The 21,442-nt window shown below is 35.1% G+C and overlaps 1 protein-coding gene across 1 annotated transcript in view; it reads right to left on the bottom strand.

Annotated features, from left to right (window-relative positions):
• Positions 1-21,442, bottom strand: part of necab3 (N-terminal EF-hand calcium binding protein 3) — a 34,052-nt gene that overhangs the window by 6,222 nt on the left and 6,388 nt on the right. The window contains exons 2-12 of the mRNA XM_044122012.1: positions 20,290-20,314; positions 14,680-14,788; positions 13,327-13,352; positions 12,245-12,342; positions 9,229-9,365; positions 6,745-6,866; positions 5,496-5,575; positions 3,538-3,591; positions 1,528-1,640; positions 748-825; positions 312-403 (exon numbers count right to left, since the gene is read on the bottom strand). Coding sequence (XP_043977947.1) covers positions 312-403; positions 748-825; positions 1,528-1,640; positions 3,538-3,591; positions 5,496-5,575; positions 6,745-6,866; positions 9,229-9,365; positions 12,245-12,342; positions 13,327-13,352; positions 14,680-14,788; positions 20,290-20,314 — 934 coding nt within the window. The remainder of the gene's footprint in view (positions 1-311; positions 404-747; positions 826-1,527; positions 1,641-3,537; positions 3,592-5,495; positions 5,576-6,744; positions 6,867-9,228; positions 9,366-12,244; positions 12,343-13,326; positions 13,353-14,679; positions 14,789-20,289; positions 20,315-21,442) is intronic.

The following is a 21,442-nucleotide window of genomic DNA, read 5'->3' on the forward strand; positions in this document are numbered from 1 at the left end:
ACCAAAATATAAATGAATAGAGTGGTATGTACCACTGGCAGGATGGTATTTAAATGTTTTTCTTTCAATAGATAGATTTATCCACAATCTATTGTTTGTATGCTGGAATAGGCTAGCCCGCAAATCACACACTGAACTTGTTATCTGATAATTCCTATGGCCATATGAACATCAGTTGAGAAATGAGGCCCATTGTACACAGATTTTATGTATATGGTCATCTCCAAACAAATCAATCCAATTAAAAGTGAAAAAAAGTTTTCAAAGACATTTTAAATAACATACAATCACTTTCAGGAAATGTCACAGACCTGGCAGCAACATGGTAGAAACTATCTCAGCATCCTCCATCATGTCAATGATACAGCGTTGGAAATCTTTGCTGCTGTTGGTCTGAAGATAACTACAATGACATCAAAAAGATAAAGCACTGGTAAAAGCCTGTTTGCAAGTAACTTAATTAAATATGCATCAAAGCTCAACACATCAATGTTATCTGTTATATATCTATTGACACCATTTAGCACCATTTAAGGATCACCTTTGTGACTGTCTGTGTGTTTGAGTTTGTGTGAGAACAGAGTGATTGGCCATCTGCTCATCCTCTCTGGCGAAGGAACATTTCCATCAAGAAATTAGCGGTGCCAAATTGCGAGCCAATATCTATTGCAAAAACACAAACACTCTCGCTGTGTCACACACACACACACCCAAAAGCACAAACACACTTATGTACACTGCACTAACCTCATCCAGGAGATGCGGTCTTGCCAGAACTCATACATTATGTAACACGACTTTCCCGGGAGCTTCTGAACAGACACACTGGAGGAAAAAAATAGAGTGGGTCAAAAAGCAGAAAATAACAAAAAAGGAAGATGCAAGGAAAAAAGTTTTTCATCTTGGAAGAGAGATTAGATTGCTGCAGGTAATGTAAAAGGCAAGACATCAACTGAAATGGAAAACATTTTTCTAAAAAATCAGTTGCTTATTTTCATGAAGAATACAGAATCATTTGTAAACTAAGATACTTTTAAGTGTCAATTTTTGTCATATAAAAATATTAGACCATACAAAGTTTTTAAAAACTTTCCACATATATTTTGATATGTATTTAAATTAAGTGAAAAACAAAATTTGTATACCTAAAAATCCCTATAACTTGCAGGTGTACACACTTATGCATCTTGATTATTTTATTTCTTTGCTTCTGAAAACTGCATGTTAATTTTTCAGTTGAATTGAATGAGATAAAGACAACAATGTATGTGGAAAAATTTTTATCATCTAATTTTTGACATATCAAAAGGATGCACATGTGTGCATTCTCAACAGATACCGTATCTCATCCTAAGAAAATGAATCAGTTAATAGTAGAATAAACCCCTTTAATATACATCCATCTTTGGGACCTCTGGCAATGTCAACTGCTTATTCAGCATTATTCAATAATTTTAAAGCTGCTTCTGTAGCAAAATCAGAAGCTGTGTTTAAAATGATTGATTTAGAAGCAAGCAAGATACTCACTGCAAGTTGTCAGAGTGAGCTGAAGTGGCATCGATGTAGCTGTTGAGAACTTTCCGGAAGTTATCTAGTTCATCGTCTATCACAGACATCTGCCTCTGAACCAGCAGGATGTTCTGTTGGCAGTGAGACAAGAGGCAGAAGGGAGAATGAGATGAAAACAGAATTCTGTGTACTTTGGAGAATGGATCCTTGCGAGCATAAATCTGATTTTCACACGGCACATTTGTGGGTACTGATGATTTAGTGAGACTTCACCTTCTGGAGCAAGTCCAGATGATGTTTGAAATGATTCATTGAAAATGAACAAGGGTCTATAAAATACATTTATAGATAATGGTGAGATTCAGGGACAAGGTAATACATTAAGGAATAGGTGCTCCTGTAATAATGAAAGTAAAACAAAAACATGTGTAAGAGAAGGCCCACATTTTTTTCTCTATATGTGTGGGCAAATGGAAAACCTTCCTAATTCCTAAATAAAATACTTAAGATTGGAGTTGTAAAATGTTCTATTCTTGGTAATTTCTTCCTACACAGTTATAATGCTAATAAAGGTTATGTGCTAGTAACTAAACTTTTAATAACAAACAAATAAACATATATCACATTACAAAATGAGCAAATACAGCAACCTAGAAGGGAACATAGTATCAGAGGGTTTACGAGCAAATTATAAATCACATGTTTTATGTGTCACTAAACGAGAAACATGCCAGAAATTGTTTAAATAAGATTTAAAGTTAATTTGCATTCATGTCCACTAGTATCTGAACTTTAAAAAAAGGACAAAACTGAAAAAGGCATCTACCTTTCTGGTGATAAGGTCAATGAAATTCAAACAGGAAAAGTTTAAGCTGATCTCCCACATTGTGTCTTGTTATAATTTCACAAGATTTCAGAGCTTTTGAAAATGCATTAGTAATCCATTCTGAGAGTGCTGTGGCAAGACAGATTGATTTGAATGTGTGAGAACTCAGAACTTTGAAAAAAAACATTGAGCTGAGACTGGACTTTGATCACTGAGAGAACATTTCTGTGCTGGCTTATTATAAAGCTTCTCATTTTTTGTTGTGAATTTCACTGCCATCTCAAAAGCTCAGACAAATGTGAGCACAGAGAGAAAAACTAAAACGGAGGATTGTAGACCTTAAGTTTCCAATCATGTCAAGACGTTTAGGGAAACATATATGAGAGTGAGGGGATGCTCCTTAAGAAAAAGTCCTTCAAATATCAGCTTTTGAAAAGAAGGTTTCAAAGTCTGATCCAGCCACCAGGTCTACATCTCAACAAAAACCTACCTTTTATGTCAAACCCTCTGCAACAGTGTCTCTACATTTATATTTGTCGCATTGAAAAAAATACAGAATATAAATATCACATTTTAATTTCTACTTTGATTAAAGTTTAATCTACATGGCTCATATTTATTTATTTTCTGATTGAAATTGTACCAGTTCACAGGAGGAAATATTGTGTCAGTTCATCACTGGGAATTCTTCCTGAAGGCTTTCTATGTGAACTTTTAAAAACCTTCTAAAGAACAGGCAAACACAATGTATTCACAGCTGTAGCGCTTCTATGCGTTCATCATTTTATGTCTATTTAGCATGTGAGCACATCAGACATAATTTTACAACCATATTCTTAAGGGTGGAAAGTAACTAGTTTTGGTTTTTGCTCCTAAACTCCAAGTAAAACATGATTAGTTTTAGGTTGCTTTTAGGCCTAGAATTATGAGCATGGGAATAATAATAAAAAAAAAAAAAATAACTTTTGAAGTAGGCTACACCAAGTAAATATTTGGGTTTAAGCTTTAACTGCTTCTTTGTCTAAAAAAATAAAAATCACTTACAATATGAACAAGTTTTTTTTTTTTTTTTTTTTAAGATTTCATGACTACTAGAGAGACATGTTGTACAATTTAAATAAATAAATAAAACAACACCAAACAACAGAAAAATTTAACTTTATGTTTATATGTCTGTGTTCCAGATGACAGTGCTCACTTACGGACTTGTATGTGCTGGCGAGCGCATCCTCTTTGAGCGGCTCCAACTTGGGGCCCTAAAACAGGAAAGTAAGAATTATGGGGAAGACCTGTTGGCTAATCAAAAGTGTGCAATATCAGAGGATTGGAGATGCACTGTTGCATGAGAGTCCATGTCTACTTAAAAATAAAAAATCTACATGGAGCTTTATTTAATTTTCACCATTTTCCACTTTGAATTATTTATATTCCAAATGCTATGCAGTATGTCTATGTTTAAACAACAGTTAATTATAGAAATTCCAGGAATTCTAAATTATGAACTTATAAATACAAATTTTATGACAATATTTCTGTATTTGTATCTGTCCATTTTTACATAATATTAATCATGTGTTTATGATCTGATGGTTTTCTCTGTGTAGTTTGTTCCAGTTTTTCTAAAGCCTCTGAACATAAAATATGGTTTATCATAGGAAAATAACAATGGCAACATTGAGTTATTAAAAATGACTGTTCAAAATGTTCAAAATAGCAGAACTAAAATGTGATGAGTCAGTCACACACACTGTTTGGAAATGAGATAGGACTTCTGTAATGAAAAACATGTTGAAAGCATAGTTTTTTCATTTTTGCAACCAGTGTTTTAATACCCTTTTCTGTATAGAAATTGCTTATCATAAAACCAAATCAAAGTGAAAACATAGAGCCAGCCTTTTCTCTTTCAGGTCATAAACTCATTGTGTTGTAATTGAGAGAACAGCAAACACAGATAGACAGGCAGTACGTGCTGATGACGTTGGCGTTGAGGTGCAGGGATAGATATTGGACTCTGAATATCCTGCAGGTTATGAATTGCTTTGATATTGCACTCCGAGTCCCTCTGGTTTGACAAAACAGATGGATGGAGAGAGCAAAAAAATGCTTTCAGAGCGACTGAAAGGAGGAAAAAGAATGAGCCTCAAAAGGTGGGAGTAACCAAAGTTAATAAAGGGAAGAGCAGACAGAGGGAAGAAGAAAGAGCAGGAGAGCGTGAAAGAGACTCGGGGATGTGTGGTGAGAATTGGTCACGGCATGAGAGCCGGAGAGGTGACTGAGCTTGGTGTTTGACAGAACCACAGATCTGCAGCGCTCCATTTGAAACAGCACCCACTCCCCCCCCCACCCCCCCCCCGTGGCTCCCCACAAGTATATTCTGAACCCAGAGAGAAATAAAACACACAGCCCAATTCTTCAGACACTGCTGTGTGAAGATACTCAGAATAAACTTAAGACTTGTTTTCGGAGTCACTGTTGAAATTAAAGAAAGAACATGCCCTGGTGATTCCCTGCTGGTAAAATAATATGTAATTTTTTTCTATTAATGAAAAAAAATTATATATGAAGAAAATATATGTAATCTTAACAGCAGGGGATCACCAAGGTATACTCAGAAAGCTAATTAATGCTTGAAATGAATTTGCTGCTCCACAATGTTTGAAGCAAAGTTCAAAGAGAAAACAAGCAAATATGGACAGAACATATCTGCAGGTACACTTTGAAGAGTAGATGAACTGTGGGATTTTTTTTTTCACTGATGGAACATGAAAGCTCTCTGCCTTCAGCAATTATGGATAAACTGTCATTGACCTTTTGCAGTGAAGTTCAGGGAAACAAATTTTAACTGCTTTTGCCTTCTCATTTGCCCAGAGTGTTTAACATAATTGTTACCTCTAAGCTGACTGCTAACAGAACCAGCCACTAAATGATGTCGATTTCCATGCATACATCTACATAGCTTGGATGTTGTTGGTGTCTCAACTCTGTAATTGGATTACGATGGCTTGATGAAGAGGAATTTAAGTCTTAAAGACACAACAGAGAATTATAGACATACAAGTTCATGGATGAGATTTAAAGTCATGGAGTCAAACAGATAAATAATGAAGTGGTGAATATTAAAGAAGGATGCGACAAAAAAAAAAAAATCTCTGCACCATACCTGACACTCCAGTTTATCCAAAAGTTGCTGCAGTCGATTGATCTGAGAGCACCAGTTTTCTTCATCTTCTATATTGATGCCTGTAGACAATCGATGGACCAATTAATCAATTAAACAAGTATATAGTTCATGCTTTATAATCCACAAAAAAAACTGAGTAGTTCTCTAACAAGCAGGTTTCTATCTTGCCAACAAATCAGCCATAATCAGATAGATTATGGATTCCACCATTGCATCAGATAAAACTCTGAATTCTTCTTATCGGACAACCTGAGAGAGGGTTTAAAGAAACTGCAGCCATTAAAGAGCAATTTATTCAGAATCTTTAGAGAGGAAGATCATTTTAGATTGCAGTTTGAGTGATTAAAAAGAATGTGAAAATTGTGAAAAAATGTGAAAATTCACCAGCATACATGAGTTTTTTTTTGTTTTAAACTGACAAGTGCAGGGCTATTCATGCATAAATATGGCCTACCTGTCCTCTAAATGCATGGATAATGCTTCCTTCAAATGTTGACAAGCTGCATCAGTGCTCTGAAAGGTTGTTTGCTTGGTGGCACTATTGTCCAATTTTAGAATTAAAAGAACAAGCAATTTCAGCTTAGCAAATATTTAGCACTTGCAAATAGCTGGGTGAATGTAGCAGTCAGTTCAACATAGATTGCGAGGCAAAATTTATCTTTATTCTGTTGCTGTGCGACTGAAACCTTTTCTGAACCAGTTTGTCAGAGTGACAGTTCTCTTTATTGTGCCAAAACAGGCAGCTGCCATTAGGGACTTCTACATTGTTGAACAGTGTGCTTGGTCAGCAACCATGTTTGAGTGGGTGGCATGTGTCAAAGTAATACACAAGAGACAGGAAAAGAAGGGATTTCAAGAAAAACTCTCCATTAAGAATCACACTCTGACTGTCAGCCTGTCTTATTGTTTTGGTGCATCCTAGTGCTACTAGTAGTTTTGAAAATTAAAACTAATTTTAAACAAGATAAATAAAATAAAAAAAAATATATATACTTGATCCTGAAACCCACACAAGTATCAGATAGGAGATTGAGGGGTAAAGATAAACAGTGTGATAAGGATGAATATTTAATAAGAAACAAATGAGACTCAATATAAAGACATATCAATGAATATAACCTTTGCAGGAAAAAAAGCCCCTAAAAAGTTGAGTAAATGTCCATTTGACTTACATATGCATTACCTCATATGTTTAAATATAAAAAGTCTAATTATATATTCTCTTTACCTGTGTTTGGCGTCCCAGTGCAGGGATCTGATAAAGACACACACAGGTTGTCATGGACCCTACGACCACACCGCCTACCATTTTTCTGTACCACTGTCAGCTCGGGAGCCTTTACCTCCCTCCTGCCATGACAGCGATTGGAGACCCAGGGAGACAAACATCAGAGAGAAAGACAGCAACTGTCAGAGGATTGTAGAGGAAACAAACTAAAGATATGGCAGACAAAGGCAGTCACAAGGGTGCAAGGAGAAGCTGATATGGAATGAAATTAGGGGGCTAAATGAGGAGACTGGGAAAAGAAGTGTGAGAGGAATGCAGAGAGAACAATGGTGGAGTGAAATCAAGAGGGACGATAGGTTAATATGCAATTCAAGAGTGAGAGATGAACAGTGAGTGGACAGAATAGAAAACTTTGTGAAGTGCTCTTCGAAGCTCAAATTATCACACTTATACAGACACATTTCAGTATAACTGAAAATGTGTGTTGAACGCAGTGAATAATATGTGTCAAAGGCACTTACAATGTGAAATTTTAAACACTCACACCTTATAACAAATGAGTGTGAATGCTTTAATTTCATTTGTGTATTTCTCTGCAGGTGGAAAAAAAAAACACCTCTGCACATTTGTGAGGCTTTGTTACAGTGTTCCCATTTTGCTTTCCTTTGTTGGACCATTGTGCATGCTGGTAATTTCATGTGTGTGTATTCAGCATCCTGCTGACAGTGCAGAGGAAGCATATTGGCAGGAGATTCTCCTGCTGAGAACTTGCAATCCAAAGGCCACAGGAAAAGCCACAAATCTACCAGTCAACATATGTAAAGAAGTTTCTTTACCTGTCTTAAGTTTTTTTTTTACCTCTGTTTCTGAAAATCGCACACTGTCTACCATTAGCTCAAAGTTGTGAACTGGTATTTGTTGCTTTTAAAGTCTCTTTGGTGGTTTTGTTTTTCTCTTTTGAACTCACTGTTGTGTTATTTATCTGTGTGAATCTGTGGTGAATGCTTTGCCATCCATACTGCTTTAGCTCCTTCTCTGCCTCCTGGACTCTCCTCTCTATAATTCACCTTAGCTATAATCAGTTTGCTATTTCCAATAATACCAGTGTGGCACCCAGAGGGATGCGCAGAGTTCTGCTGAGCCAAGAAAACCACAGTTTAACAGGCAGACACTTACTGTTTATATACACAATGTAAAAAGAGCATGGCAGTCGAAAAATATAAATTCATGACTATTTGCTGTAGTATAATCTCACACCTTGCTTTTGAAAAAACAAAACAAAAACTAGCCTTTGATAAGATTAAATGTTTTATCTTTTGCTAAAATGTTCATTATTGAATCATGGGTGCCACACATATTGGCACCCAAAACCTGTTCTATAAAATACATGTACCTGGAGGGTTAATACCTTATTCTTTTAAGTTGACCAAATTATGAACTTTTAAATAATAAACTATGACCTGACAGCTTTTGTCCATCACCTCATTCTCCTCTACCTGTGCTGTTCCCACTTCTCTCTGATTAGCTCCTCTGGTTTCCTTCTCATTCTTCATCTTTTCCTCAGTGCAGAGTATATTATTTTTTGGTTTCAATCAACTTCTCCAGTTCCTTTCGGGGTTTTTTTATCTTCGTGTTTTCCTCTCCGCTGATGTCCCATGTTCCCTAGCCTCTTTGTAGTCATCCTCTTGGATTATTTAAGACTCATAATGACAATTTTATAAAAGTATAAAATTTACTGAAAGAAATAGTGGAGTTTAAACATTTTAAATTCAGTAGATTATTAAAAAGAAATCAAAATAACTCAAATTTAAAACATTTTGATAACAAATTTTGTTCTGTTTGAAAGAAAAAATCTTGTTGCCACAAGTAAATTAATTATCTTTTTTAAATTTAAAAATCAAATACTTCAATGTCAATGGTTTTTTGTATTTTAGAGCTTATTAATAGTCCTGGAGAGCACTGAATTTTTTACTGATCTCCTCTTTTACTCCTCTGATTATAATCATTATCATTCCCTAGTGGTTCTTATTCTGTTCAGGGAGCACACAGGGTTTAAGGGTTTTTGACAAGGTCAGAAGAGGCCTATGCTCAGTCTGCTCTACCACATCAAGCAATTCTTTTATACATTAAGCAGAAGGTGGAATGCCTAATTTTCAGTCAGAAAAGGGGAAACCAATTTTTTTTTTTTTTTTGCAAGTAAGCCTTTAGGTCTGGGATGAGACATGATTATGTAAAAAAATAAACAAACAAAACAAAAACAAGAAATAGAGATCTTGCATCTTGGAATGCAAAACTAGTGTTAGAGGTCATTATTCTGTTTCAACACACAAGTGACTTCACAATTTTAGAAGTAATGCTTTTCAGCAAGGTGCTTATAAAGATATTGTTTTCGCTACTGTGTGGACAACGTGTTGCAAACGGTTAAAACAGACCCCACAAATAAGACATAAGCTGACATAAGTGGAGCCATATTGCAGAACTCACGGAGCAGGGCTGCTCTGCTCCTCCACAGCCTCCATGGCACACTGAAGGGAGCTCTGTAGAGACAACAGCTGACTGGATGTCTCTCTTAGCATGAACCTGGTGACAAACTGACCCAACACACTGGAACCTTGGTACTCCTGAGAAAGACAGATTTCAACATGTGTCAGGGTACAAAAAACAGGCAGAGGAACATCAAAATGCCTCCAAGCTCTAGAGCAAATACATTGTAGTTAATTGGGTTAATGGATACACTAAGGTATTCTGACCTGTGTATTCAGATTCCATGGAGAAAGAACTTAAACAGGAGCTATAATTGCTGCTTGAGTCTCCAAACATGAATGTGATTACATATTCCCAGAAGACTCTTGAAGCAATGCTTCAAAGCTGTTTGCCAAAATGGTGAGACTGATTTGTAATCTCTGCAGAATAAGCATCTTGGGATTATCAGTCCAGAGCAATGACAGACCACAACTGCTAACTAGGACTGAACAATCCTTTGAGGATTGCCTCAGCTCGGCAGGAGCAAGAACAGTGAAGAAAGGTGATCTAATTAAGACAGAATGGATAATGTTTCAGAACAGATCCTCTCCCTCCTTCTCATTTAACATGCATGTAATTCAAATCCCAGATTTAAGGTTGTTCTCTCAAAGCAGCTTCAATCAATTCAGTTAAGAGATTAAATTGTCATTTGTGCAGAATAAAATGAGAAAATGTTTGAACACTGAGATTTAAGTTAACTGTTCCAGATCATTTTGGTTCTAATAAGTATAGAGTTACATATCTACAGAGCCACTGAATAAATCTGAATATTATTGAAAATTAGATTTATTTTGGTAATTCAAATCAAAATGTTAAAAACAATATGTAGAATAATTGCATATAGATGTTTAAAGCCTTTAGAAACCTAATCTAAATAGAATATTCTAATAGTTTTGGATATCTATGCATATACTCCTCAACCTGGTTTTTAATACAGTTTTTCTTGAGTGCTTTGACCTGCTTAAAGGAACTGGGATGCACTCAGTTTTCATTGTTACTTTCTCAACAGAGCAGAAGATACCTCTTACAAATTATTTCTCATTGGTTTGGCACAATTTCCCTCACCGTTTTTCAAAACAGTTAATATATATGTCATTTAAGAAGTCCAAACTCTGCTCAATTGTTCTAACTTCAGAAACCAAACAGAAATTGTGTGTTTCTAACTATTAGAAACTACCTAGTTCAATATTAAATCAGGTTCTATTTGTATTTTCTTATTCTCTAATAGATTTTATTTTGGTTCATACTTACAGTATTTTCTCTAATATTTACAGTATTTCAGTCTTTAGCCAAAGAAAATAATAATAATTGTTATTATTATTATTATTATTATTATTATTATTATTATTATTATTATTATTATTATTATTATTATTATTATTATTATTATTATTATCATTATTATTATTATTATTATTATTATTATTATTATTATTATTATTATTATTATTATTATTATTATTATGGAATTATTAAAATTTGCATCAATGTATTTCTGATTCTGGATCCAAGTAAAGATGACACAGCCTTTGGCAGTGGCTGAAAAGTGATGTAATAAGCTCCAATGACAAGCACTGAGTCCTGTCCTTCCTGTTATATAATATGTAATGATTGATTAAAAGAGTTCATACACTTAAAAATGGCATTCATTACATATGGCATCATAAGGCATTATGTTCTTAAACATAAAGCCTTATGTTTAAAAACTGCATTTACCTTTTCAAAAATATATGTGAGTCTTATGCTACTGATTAAAAAACACTGCATAAAGTAATAGTAGTAATAGCAATATTAACATTTATATATTAAGAAAAGGGTTACATTTTTGTATCAAATGTTAAACAACAAGGTGTTATTTTCTAAGTTAAATGAAGTATCTGTTGGTTTGGTGGCAGTTTCGCATATGGGAGCATTTTATTTAACTCTCAGATAGAAAGCAGCTTTCTTAGAGCAGCTCATCTGCGGTGGAAAAATGTAGTCACTGGTGGAATCCTAATCTGCATATACTCTGGACTGAACACAACAGTGGAACCTTTGAAGTAAAGGGAGCAGATTGAGTGGCAGCCACTGGCTGTTATACTAATCACCATCTTTGTCCATCTGCAGCAAGACGAACAACAGTTTCAACAGCAGAGAAGTCAGAAGTGGCTCAGCTGCAGAGGAGGGAGAGGAGAGGATCTGAAAATGTTTCCCAGATGAGCAGGGGGCAGAAGGCGAAGGTCAGGAAACCAGCCCTGGCTACATAATAATGCTGGAACATTTAATGCAAAATAAACTTGCTATGTTAAAATAAGAAATCTGTTTTCTTTTTCTCTTTTATGCACTGAAGGAATAACTTAGTCTATGTATGATAAAGAAGTTTATGTGATTGCTCTGAAAATCTAAAAGTGTATCCAGGAGATATCAGCATGGTATTTGAATCATGTCAAGGCATATGGCACCATGTAAAAGTGATGCCACCTCAAACCTTGTAACTGATTGTACCTGGAACAATGGATATCAAGTATTTATGATACAAAAAACTACATAGGCACCCTTCTGTTAAAATCTTTGGTATTTTTAAGTCATTCAGTAGTGGATTTGCTAAATGTTCTTCAAAATTCATGGTTGCATCAACTAAGGAAAAATGTCCCGGTTCAGAAGCATTTAAGCAGCCTCAAACATTATTATTTTTGTGTATGATACAATTTTTCTGAAATTAGTTTCACATCACATGTAACTGGTCACACACCTTTCCAAACAAAATTTATTTTGTTTCATTAGTTCACTGCTCAAAATCTAGTGTCATGTGTATTTTTGGGTTATTTTTCCAAACGTGAAGTGGACCTTTGCATTGCAACAAAAACAAAAAGGCAAAAACAAGTGTAGCTGTACTTTTTCACAGCACTGAACTGCCTGGTTAATTCCGGAGAAAATATCACACATACAATTTTTCTTAACATGAACAAATAGATCAAGTTTTTCATGCAAATCTTACCTCTTTAGTTTTATCCATTGCTTTTAAAATGGCAATGTTCAGGCTCTCCAGAGCTGAGAGAACATTTACATATTCTCCGAGGTGCTCAGAAAAATAATCTAATAGAGAAAAGAAGAATAAATATTTGAACACTTATTGCAGTGAAAGACAAATGAATAAGTAATGAATCTTAGGATGTTCTAAGATTATAAAGAAGTCAAACCATGACTAGTGAGATTTATAATACAGTCCAATATAAATATTGACGTAATAAGAAATGGCTTTGTAGGAATTAGTCGGCCAACAATTTTTAAGTGTTTAAATTACTGAAATCCCTAATAGCGGACATGAAGGATGATGCATACAAAAAACTCCTACACATTTTTTTAATTTATTTTCTTAAAGGAAAAAAAAAAAAAATCTTTACCAAGCTGAAACAATTTATCAAATGTGAAATTAAATGGCGCTTGTCTTAATAAAATGTCGAATTTTATTCAGCATATAGTTCAACACATAGTCAACACTGATCCAAGGTTAATGGATCTTAGGACTCAAACATTTTTGTTCACTCCAGCAAACGCTTTCTCTACAAATCGGTTTATAGAACTTGATCTGCAACAAAAGTTGGCCTCTGTTGTGGAAAACAGTCAACCTTCCTTGACGTCAAATGGAAAGTAAGCCATTCCCATTTGATCAATTATGCAGATGTTTTATTCTGGGCAAAACTGGTGTTTACCCATCTGCGTGCCCCATTTCTTAGCTTTATTTAGGGCACACAATCCATTTAAAGATGATAAAAGAGAACAATTGCTTTCAGATTAATGTAGGTGAATGGTTATCCCAATGGTTAAGAGTTCAATATGGGACATTATTAGTAATTTCCACAGTAAATAATTGAAGGAGTGGATATAAATAAACTTTTTCATTTTTGAAAAAGCTGCTCAAGCATTTTAAATGCACATAAAACCTGCCTTAATTAGCAGATTCAAGATCTTGCCTGATAACATTATGAGACATCAAAATGCATATGGTCATAATCTTGAAAGAAACAGAAGTTTGAAAAAATTCAGTACTTAAAACAGACAATGTACTTTGTCGCCAACCTGATAACTTGTCGGTGTCCAGATTGCTGCAGGGCAAAATGTAAGAGGAGATAAAAGAGAAGAGTTAATTAGCCATTTCCAAAGAGGTGCTGCACTTAATTCCTTGAGATTTTTTGCTGTTTCTTATAAATGGGAATATTCCACAGTTATCCTAAAACACACATGATGGTTGCATTAAAACTACACAGAAAAGGTAGTATGAATTTGCAAATCCTACAGTTTTTTGACTGATATAGAAGATTGTACTGCATTTGTCCTTAGAAATTGTTTGTTTTTCAGAAATACTCATGCATTCAACTGTGATATTGCTTTCTTTTATATTTCCTCTTTATATTTAACACAATGTAGGAAAATCCCTTTCTCTTTGTTTACCAGTCACAGAAGATGCCATCACATTGGGTGCTGTAAACAGCTTTTGGCATCATAATTTAAAACAGCACTGTTTGTACAGCTCAGAACATTAACCTTTTGCTTTAATGGAGTGTTAAGGGTTATTTTAATTGCTTAGTGAAAAATCAAGCCAGTTATGCCCTGATGTTGAGAGAGTGTTTACCATCAAACTGAATATAGCTTCATTACCTAAAACTGTAAAATATTTTGTAAAAAATTTTTACCATCACCAAGTAATAAAATTTTTCTGGTAATATTTTGCAGGACACAAACATTTAATCTGCCATTGAAGCAAATCTCATGCCAGCTGCTTCAAAAAGAAAGTGTGAGGAAAAAAACTGTGGTGAGCTTCTACTGCGGCTCAATACCCCAGTGATTTTCAATAATGAAAAAGTCCTTGCTAACTCAGCGTAACAAAATCTCATCAAATCAGTCTGATTGCTGTTTATTGGACTATCATTTTGTCTTTTTACCTGGGCTTAAGCCTTAAGCACATAATTTAACAATGAGATGGGAAAATTTGCATTTTGTAAGAATGTAGTTTCCTCATAAATGCAAATTTTTAATTTGCAAAAAATATTAAGAAGATAAGCTGATAAAAAAATATAAAACATAATGCCAATAAAGACTTTCTATAAGACCCAATAACAGATTATTTTTTTTCTTTCAACAGCAGCTGGGGCGAGTTAAACTTCTACTACGAAGCATGGACTTCTGCAGAAACCCTCAGGCTGGTCAAACTGAGTTTTTGATGTTCCTGGTGCATTTAATGATATTTATATTCAGAGGATGTGAACTGTTACTTTATGAAGTCTGGTTTCAGGGGCCATTTTCTTTACTAAAAATTTCTCTCCAAATGTATTTTGTTTAACCTGCAAATGATGTCTTGATGAAGGACCAAACTTGACAATGTCTCCTCATCATAATCTCCTTCAAGTAACAAAAAACTAAATTAACACTCACTTATTCTGTCGTCCGTCTATGGAGTAAAAAAGTTCCTGAAGCTCTTCAGTTGTCAGGATCCCATCAGCAAAGTAAGCATTGAACTCCTCAAATGACAACTTGCCATCATCTGAGAAGGAGTGAATGAACAGATTTATGACAGAATTACTGAAGGTTTCCTAACCTGCCACAAGGTAGTTCCTTTTTCAGACTTAACATGTCTTCTTATTTCCATTTAACTTTGCATTTTCTATGCATTTTCTATTTTCTATGCATCTGTGGCCTTGCACAAAACTGTGCAAGGCCACAGTTTTGTGCAAGGCAACTATTAATATAATATATAAAATATGAAAAAAAGATACTTGTTCAGCAGTTCGGAATTATTTCCTACTTCAGCTAGTTAATTGTGAGCACAGTTTGTTGTGGCAGACATTGCACTGAAAAATCAATAGCACAGGATGAATGGCTGGATTGTCATCTGTGAAGAAGAGCTCCTTCGTGAGCAAACCATCAATCTCTCTGCTAGTACAAACAATTCGGGGTGGCCAAGAGTAAGCTTATGCCGGTGAAAAACTATGAGAGATTTTCAAGCCTTACGAATTAGTAGAGATGAACAGATTGTGTCTGCAGGAAGCAGTACTCAGCAATGACACTCAAGCACTTGGAATTACGCCAGTGGGAGTTGGATTCTCTGTTAATCATTGTGAATAAAGAACATGTCAAGATCAGAGTCAAAATAAACCAAAGATGAACTGAACAGAAATGTTCTGTTTCAGTGTTGAACAGAAAATTATATTAACATAAAGAAATCTCAGCAGAAACGCAAAAAAAAAAAAAGAAAATGTTTGATTATTCTTTGAAAACTATCATTCAGCTAGAGGGCTATGTTTCTATGTTTACATTCCAGAAACATAACAAGCAACTTTATACACAACACATCAAACAGGCTTTTTGTCTTTTTGTTAAATTCAGGATCATGTAACCCTTCCAGTGCCTCACAAAATATACATATTTGTTAAACCCTTTTTTCATTTTGCCACTTTATATGGTGTGCTTCTAGGTTTTCCTGCCCTGTGAAAACCCAGGAACAAACCAGATAGGAATAAAGTTGAGATAAATTTAATTATGCATCAAATCACTAGTTTGTTTAAAATGAATATTCTTGAGTAAGACATTAATATCTAAATGCTACATTCAGGTCTTGATGGTGTCTATCAAGTACAAGCAAGGTAAGGTGACAGTGAGATCCAGTCATCTGATTAAAACTGAAGAGCACAGTTCAGTTTCAGACTTTTAGTCAGTTTTAAAATAATTTCCATTGACTGGTATGTAGAAGGTACAAGTCAAGATAAAAACGTTGTCATTGCCACATTTGGTAATTTTCATGTTTTTAGATCTACAAGACAATTAAAAACACACACACAAAATGACATGAAATGACATTTGAATAATTCTATACAAATATTGATGGTTTTTGCAAAAAACTTAGACATGTTTTGTGAGAAATTAGAAGTCAGTGCATATCAGTAAATATTTAGCACCGGACATTTTCAGTAGAATACTTTCACACATTACTTTCTAACTTCCCTGTCTAGCAGTTTTTTGCCACCATTTATGCACAGTTTGTGCTCATTACTTAAATCTTTACACCATCTGTACTGTGGCTTACAGACTGTGAAACCAAAGATCTCTCCACATGTCTCTCCTTGTGTCATATTTGGAAAGATTCCTATATTTGGAGTGCCAAGATAGACAGACAGCAGGATTCTCAAAAGTGACACTCACAGGAAGCCTTGACAGTTCTAGGATATATGTCTTCATATGTCAAAAGGGGGAGGTTTTCAGTAAGAAAAATACAAGGTGCAAAAGCACCAGTCTTCAGAATTAGTCTATGATTTGGTACAAGCCTTCTGCAGGGGTACAGCAATTAAACTGGAATAAAAAGTGGATTGTGAATGTATTCTGGTGAGAAATGTCCATATCAACTTGAGAAAAATCATGCTTTTTAAATATGCTTTAGGATAACAAGTGAAGAGTGTAACTATCCACAATGAAACTGACCATATAATTACATGATCTTAAATGACATTTGGAAGGAAGGTCCAAAAGTAGCATAGAATCTCAGATTGCAGTACATAAATAAAGACTTTCATTTCAGAATAATTCCTGAGGTTGATGTCCTGCCACAAATTTGGAATTGGTAAAGTTACATAATACCCAGAATTTTCAGTTAAATCAAATAATCTTTGTACTTGAGATAGTATTCAGTTGTCACATCCAGAGGAAATTCTGTATTTCTTCTATAACAGCCCAAAGAGCAGAACTAAAAATATATTTAAATATTGAAAAAGATAAGCTCATTAAAATGTTTTTTGCTTACATCATATTAATTTCTGGTTAAAGCAGATTTGGGCAGGGAACAGATTCACATTTCAAATGCCAGCTGATGCCCTGAAATGAATAAATCATTCATGTGTGACCCATTGACACATGAGCTCACCAGGTCCAAAAACACTCACAGGCAGACCTCAACATGACTTTTATCACCCTCCACTGAATATTTGTTCATGCATCCACAACACAAGACTTCCTAAGAAGCAAACATTCTCAATTTGAGTTAGGATGGAGAAGATTAGTCAAGGAATTAAAAAAAAAAAAATCAGCCATAGAACTAAATATCACAATTCATAGTAACTTAAAGTTTAGAAAAATGGTACAGCAGTCTTTTTTTTAAAAAGTCATAGATGCTCTGACCATGAATGTGGCTGGGAGTTTTCACAGTGCATCACAGCTGTGCAAATTCTATATGAAGCACCATCTAAGCATCCTAGTTATAATCCAAAACAGGAATCTGCAATGCCTTGTTGTTTTTTAAGCAGAACCCTTGTGTGGCATCTGCACTCCTAAAGTTAAAAAAGTTGGATTACTTTAAAGAAATGTCTCAAAACCTTGAGAGCAAACAAGAACCAAAATAAGAAAGTTGTGATTTCCTGCAAAGTAGGGCACAAAGTAGGCCATGCTGGTATCCCTTCAAAGGTTACTCCCAATGCAGGCTCTCCTAAGTGGTTTATAAATTCCCCACAAACGCTTCAGTAGCAACCAGCATTGCTAAGAGAGATGGCTTTGGTTTTGTTATGGTAAGCTTCTATGGATCTCTGCATACTCAAGCTACTACTGGTATTCTTAGCATCAATGTCCTACTTGGGGTGTTTCACAAGCCCATTTGTGAGAAAATATGAGGCAAATTTTTACTTTCCAAAGCCTCACTTACTGCAGTGTGCTACTTTTACATTCTGTTTTCAGCAATCTTTTATACTTGTGGTCTGAAGCTGACTGGCCTTTTTTCTTGAGATCAGAGAAAATATGAGGTGAGAAGAAATTTCAGCTGTTATATATGTCTGTTGAGCCCTACTACCTGCTTGAGAAAGCAAGGGTGCAGAAAATCTTATAACTGTTAGGTTAAAACAATATCAGTTTACTGATCTTTGACCATTTAATAATTTTGACCGAAAATTGACCGATGAATGCTGGTTCTCTGGTCAGGAGAACCAGATTCTTATACTGAAAATCCTTTAAAGAAGTTAATTTACGAACAATAACAGACGTCATATTAGTACTAAAGCTAAATCAATTACTGTACTGGTATGCAAATAGGTCACTTGCATTAACAAGCATGTTGAATGAAAAGGCTGTGACCGATGCTGTTTACTGAGTTGCATGCTCTCAACAGCTGCCCCTCTGCAAACGTAGTTACTGGTAAGGTTTTACCTTCCATACTTCTGAACAAAAATGTTAAAATATATATTATGCATCAACTGATAAATACATGAAGCATAATATAGAAAGTTAAGACCATTCTTTTAGCTAAAGAGGAGGAATTTAATTGTATCTCATTTTTTTTGCAAAATTATTGTAACATATCAACATCTTCTTCTTATGGGCTCACAAAAGTTATACATGCAGTTTCTTCACTACTAAAAAAAGCATATTCAAGAACCACAAACAATCAAATCTGTTAATCTCACAAATAGTTAATTGGATCACAGTTTTGAGGGAAAACAAAGCCAATCATTTTCTTTTACCCTATATTTTTAGCCTATTCTCAGTCGTATTTAATACTGAGGAATATAGACCACTCAATGTAGGACAGTACTTTTTTTTGTGTGTTTTGCTTTTGGCATTTATGGCCCTCCGTCCCTTTTCTTTTTGTGCAGCTGGTTTAGCTATGACAGTCATCTCTGCTGAGTTCATTATAATAAAAAAATCGAACAGTGAATGCATTTGGTTGAAAGAATAAGAGCAATGTATCATTCAGGATGTCTTTCTTAAACATTGTTAATACTGTCGAGAAGCAATTGTTGTTTAGAAGCACAATGATTACAGACTCTGAAGTGTGAACAAAACAATGTCCCGTGATGACGGCTACACTTCCCTCCCCTTGATTTGCTTTGGCACCCTATTTCATCAGTTATTAGAGATGAATAAATATCTTTCCGGGTGAGCCAATATTGCACAACAAAAGCATGGGAAATAGAATGGCTCTTACTGCAGCAAGAGATTAGTCTACCTATTTAAACTGAATGCTGAGATAAAAATGATGCCACAATTTCTCCTGATTTAGTCACAGTCTGATTTGATATCTCATGCATCACATATCAAAGCAAGAAAAAAATATATAAAGTGTATGAGCCAATAACAAACAAACAAGTTAATTCAATTTACTGTGATCTATTGTTTTTCAGTAAATGCAACTTTATGGAAAACAATTTAAAAGTGTGAGAGAATGATGTAACAAAAAAGTAATGTCAATTCAAGAAAACTCACAGACTTATAATGTGAAGCAGTGAAATCATTTACAGGATTTACTGAGACAAAATGGTTGCTATAGGAAACTTCTGTACACTTTGATGTGATTGCAAGAAAGTAAAATATCAGGTCTGTAAGGTGTGCAAAAAGTGCTGTCTTGAAAATTTACTGAAGGATCTTTGGTTGGGTAAAAGCCTTACGATGTTTAATATTTATTTCGATCTAAGCATGGGATTTGATATTAAGTAGCAACAGATTTTGAAAGAGACGCCTCCAGAAAATGTTCAAGCGAGTGTCTAGATGAAGGCAGCTTACAGTTTTGGGCTGGCTGGACATAAGATTAGAATTTTTTTAGGCTGTGGTCACAGCAGAGGGACACTAGAGGCAAGGCTTGGAGTAAAGTATGCGTGTGTGTGCGTGTGTGGGGGTGTGTGTGTCTTGGCGTGTGTGTATGTGTGTGGACAGTAAAACTACGCCACTGAATTTAGCATGAAGAATCTGAAAAGAACGCTAAATATGCCATCTACTTTCTGCAGCAAAAGTATAGATTAGATTAATAGATTAATATTCGATAAACACATCTGGAGGTATTTTATTTTATGAGACAATCCTTCAATCTTTTCCACTATAGGCTTAAATTCACAGCCTTAGCTACATTTTTATTGGATTAGATAACTGAATCATGAAATGAATAAAAAAAAGTTTCTGTGTCATTCATGCAAACTGTTTGTTTTTCTCCAATTTTTCACTGAAGCTTTCTCACAGGTTAAACATCTCAAAAAACAATTGAAGTAATTCAAATCCTCACTAAGCATATTTACTCACCATTTTTGTCAGCTCTGCGGAAAATCTGAAAAAGCAGAAAGGATAAAGCCATTAGTTTTAGTCAAGGCCCTATAAGGAATTTGTCCACTAAACAGTTAAAAATAATCTGGAAAAATGTAATGCAATGTTTGATATTGACAAAAAAAAATTGACATTTAAACATCTAAATCATTTATGCATTTATTAGAAGGATTACCAAAATAGGAATGTTTACATAAGCTTGTATAATGACTGTGCATGTGTGAGACTGAGTGAGTCATTTAATGACAATGGCAGCTGAAATGGAGAATCTTGCTTAAAATGGGACTAACAATCATCGCATCTGGAGTAAACAGTCATTTCAGGGGCAGCACAAGGCCACAATGCAGCAAAGGGGCCATTTGCTTTTGTCCTGCTGGTGCCTCAGCCTTAAACTGCTCATATTCAACCTCCCAGAAAATGCTGCAGTACTTTACCACCTGGGAAAACTGTTAAAATAACAGCAGGGATATTAAAAAAAAAAACATTAAATTTGAGTTAATTGGGGGAAATTATAGTAATTGAGTGTAACAGCTGCTGGGAAGAAGGATCTGTGAGAATGCTCCTTTGTGCACCTGGATGTAGCTGTTTGTCACTGATCCAGCTCTCATTTCCGCAATAGCTTCAAGTATGGGATGGGATACATTTTTCAACAGCAATCTCTTTATGACTCCCACCACCTGAACTAAGCCAAAGAGGCAACCTAGCTCAGAGAGGTGGTCTTTATGTGAGCTTATCTATCAATGTCCTCTCAAACGTAGATAAGCTGCTGCTCCACTGTAATACACCATATAAGAAGGCTGGTGCCACCAAAAAGTCAAAAAAGGGCTTCAGGTGCACACTATGCACCCTTTCTGCAAAGAGGATCAGTGTTGAGATTTTTTATAAGACGCATCTATGGAAGAGTGTCATAATCCTTCCATAGATGTTCACCTGTCAGTGTGTTGGGTCTGTGCCTGCAGAAATCTATCACAAGCTCCATAGTTTTCCCTGAAGGTGGCACCAGTCCACAAGTTCTGCCTCCACTGGCTGTACTCTGAGTTCTCCTCACCAATAATGAAGCTATCTATAGCAAAGTTATCACAGAACTTTTGTAGATGGTAGCCTGGGGAGTTCAGGGAGAAGTCTGCACTGT

The sequence above is a fragment of the Gambusia affinis genome, linkage group LG07, assembly GCF_019740435.1.
Source record: "Gambusia affinis linkage group LG07, SWU_Gaff_1.0, whole genome shotgun sequence".
Taxonomy (NCBI): Eukaryota; Metazoa; Chordata; class Actinopteri; order Cyprinodontiformes; family Poeciliidae; genus Gambusia; species Gambusia affinis.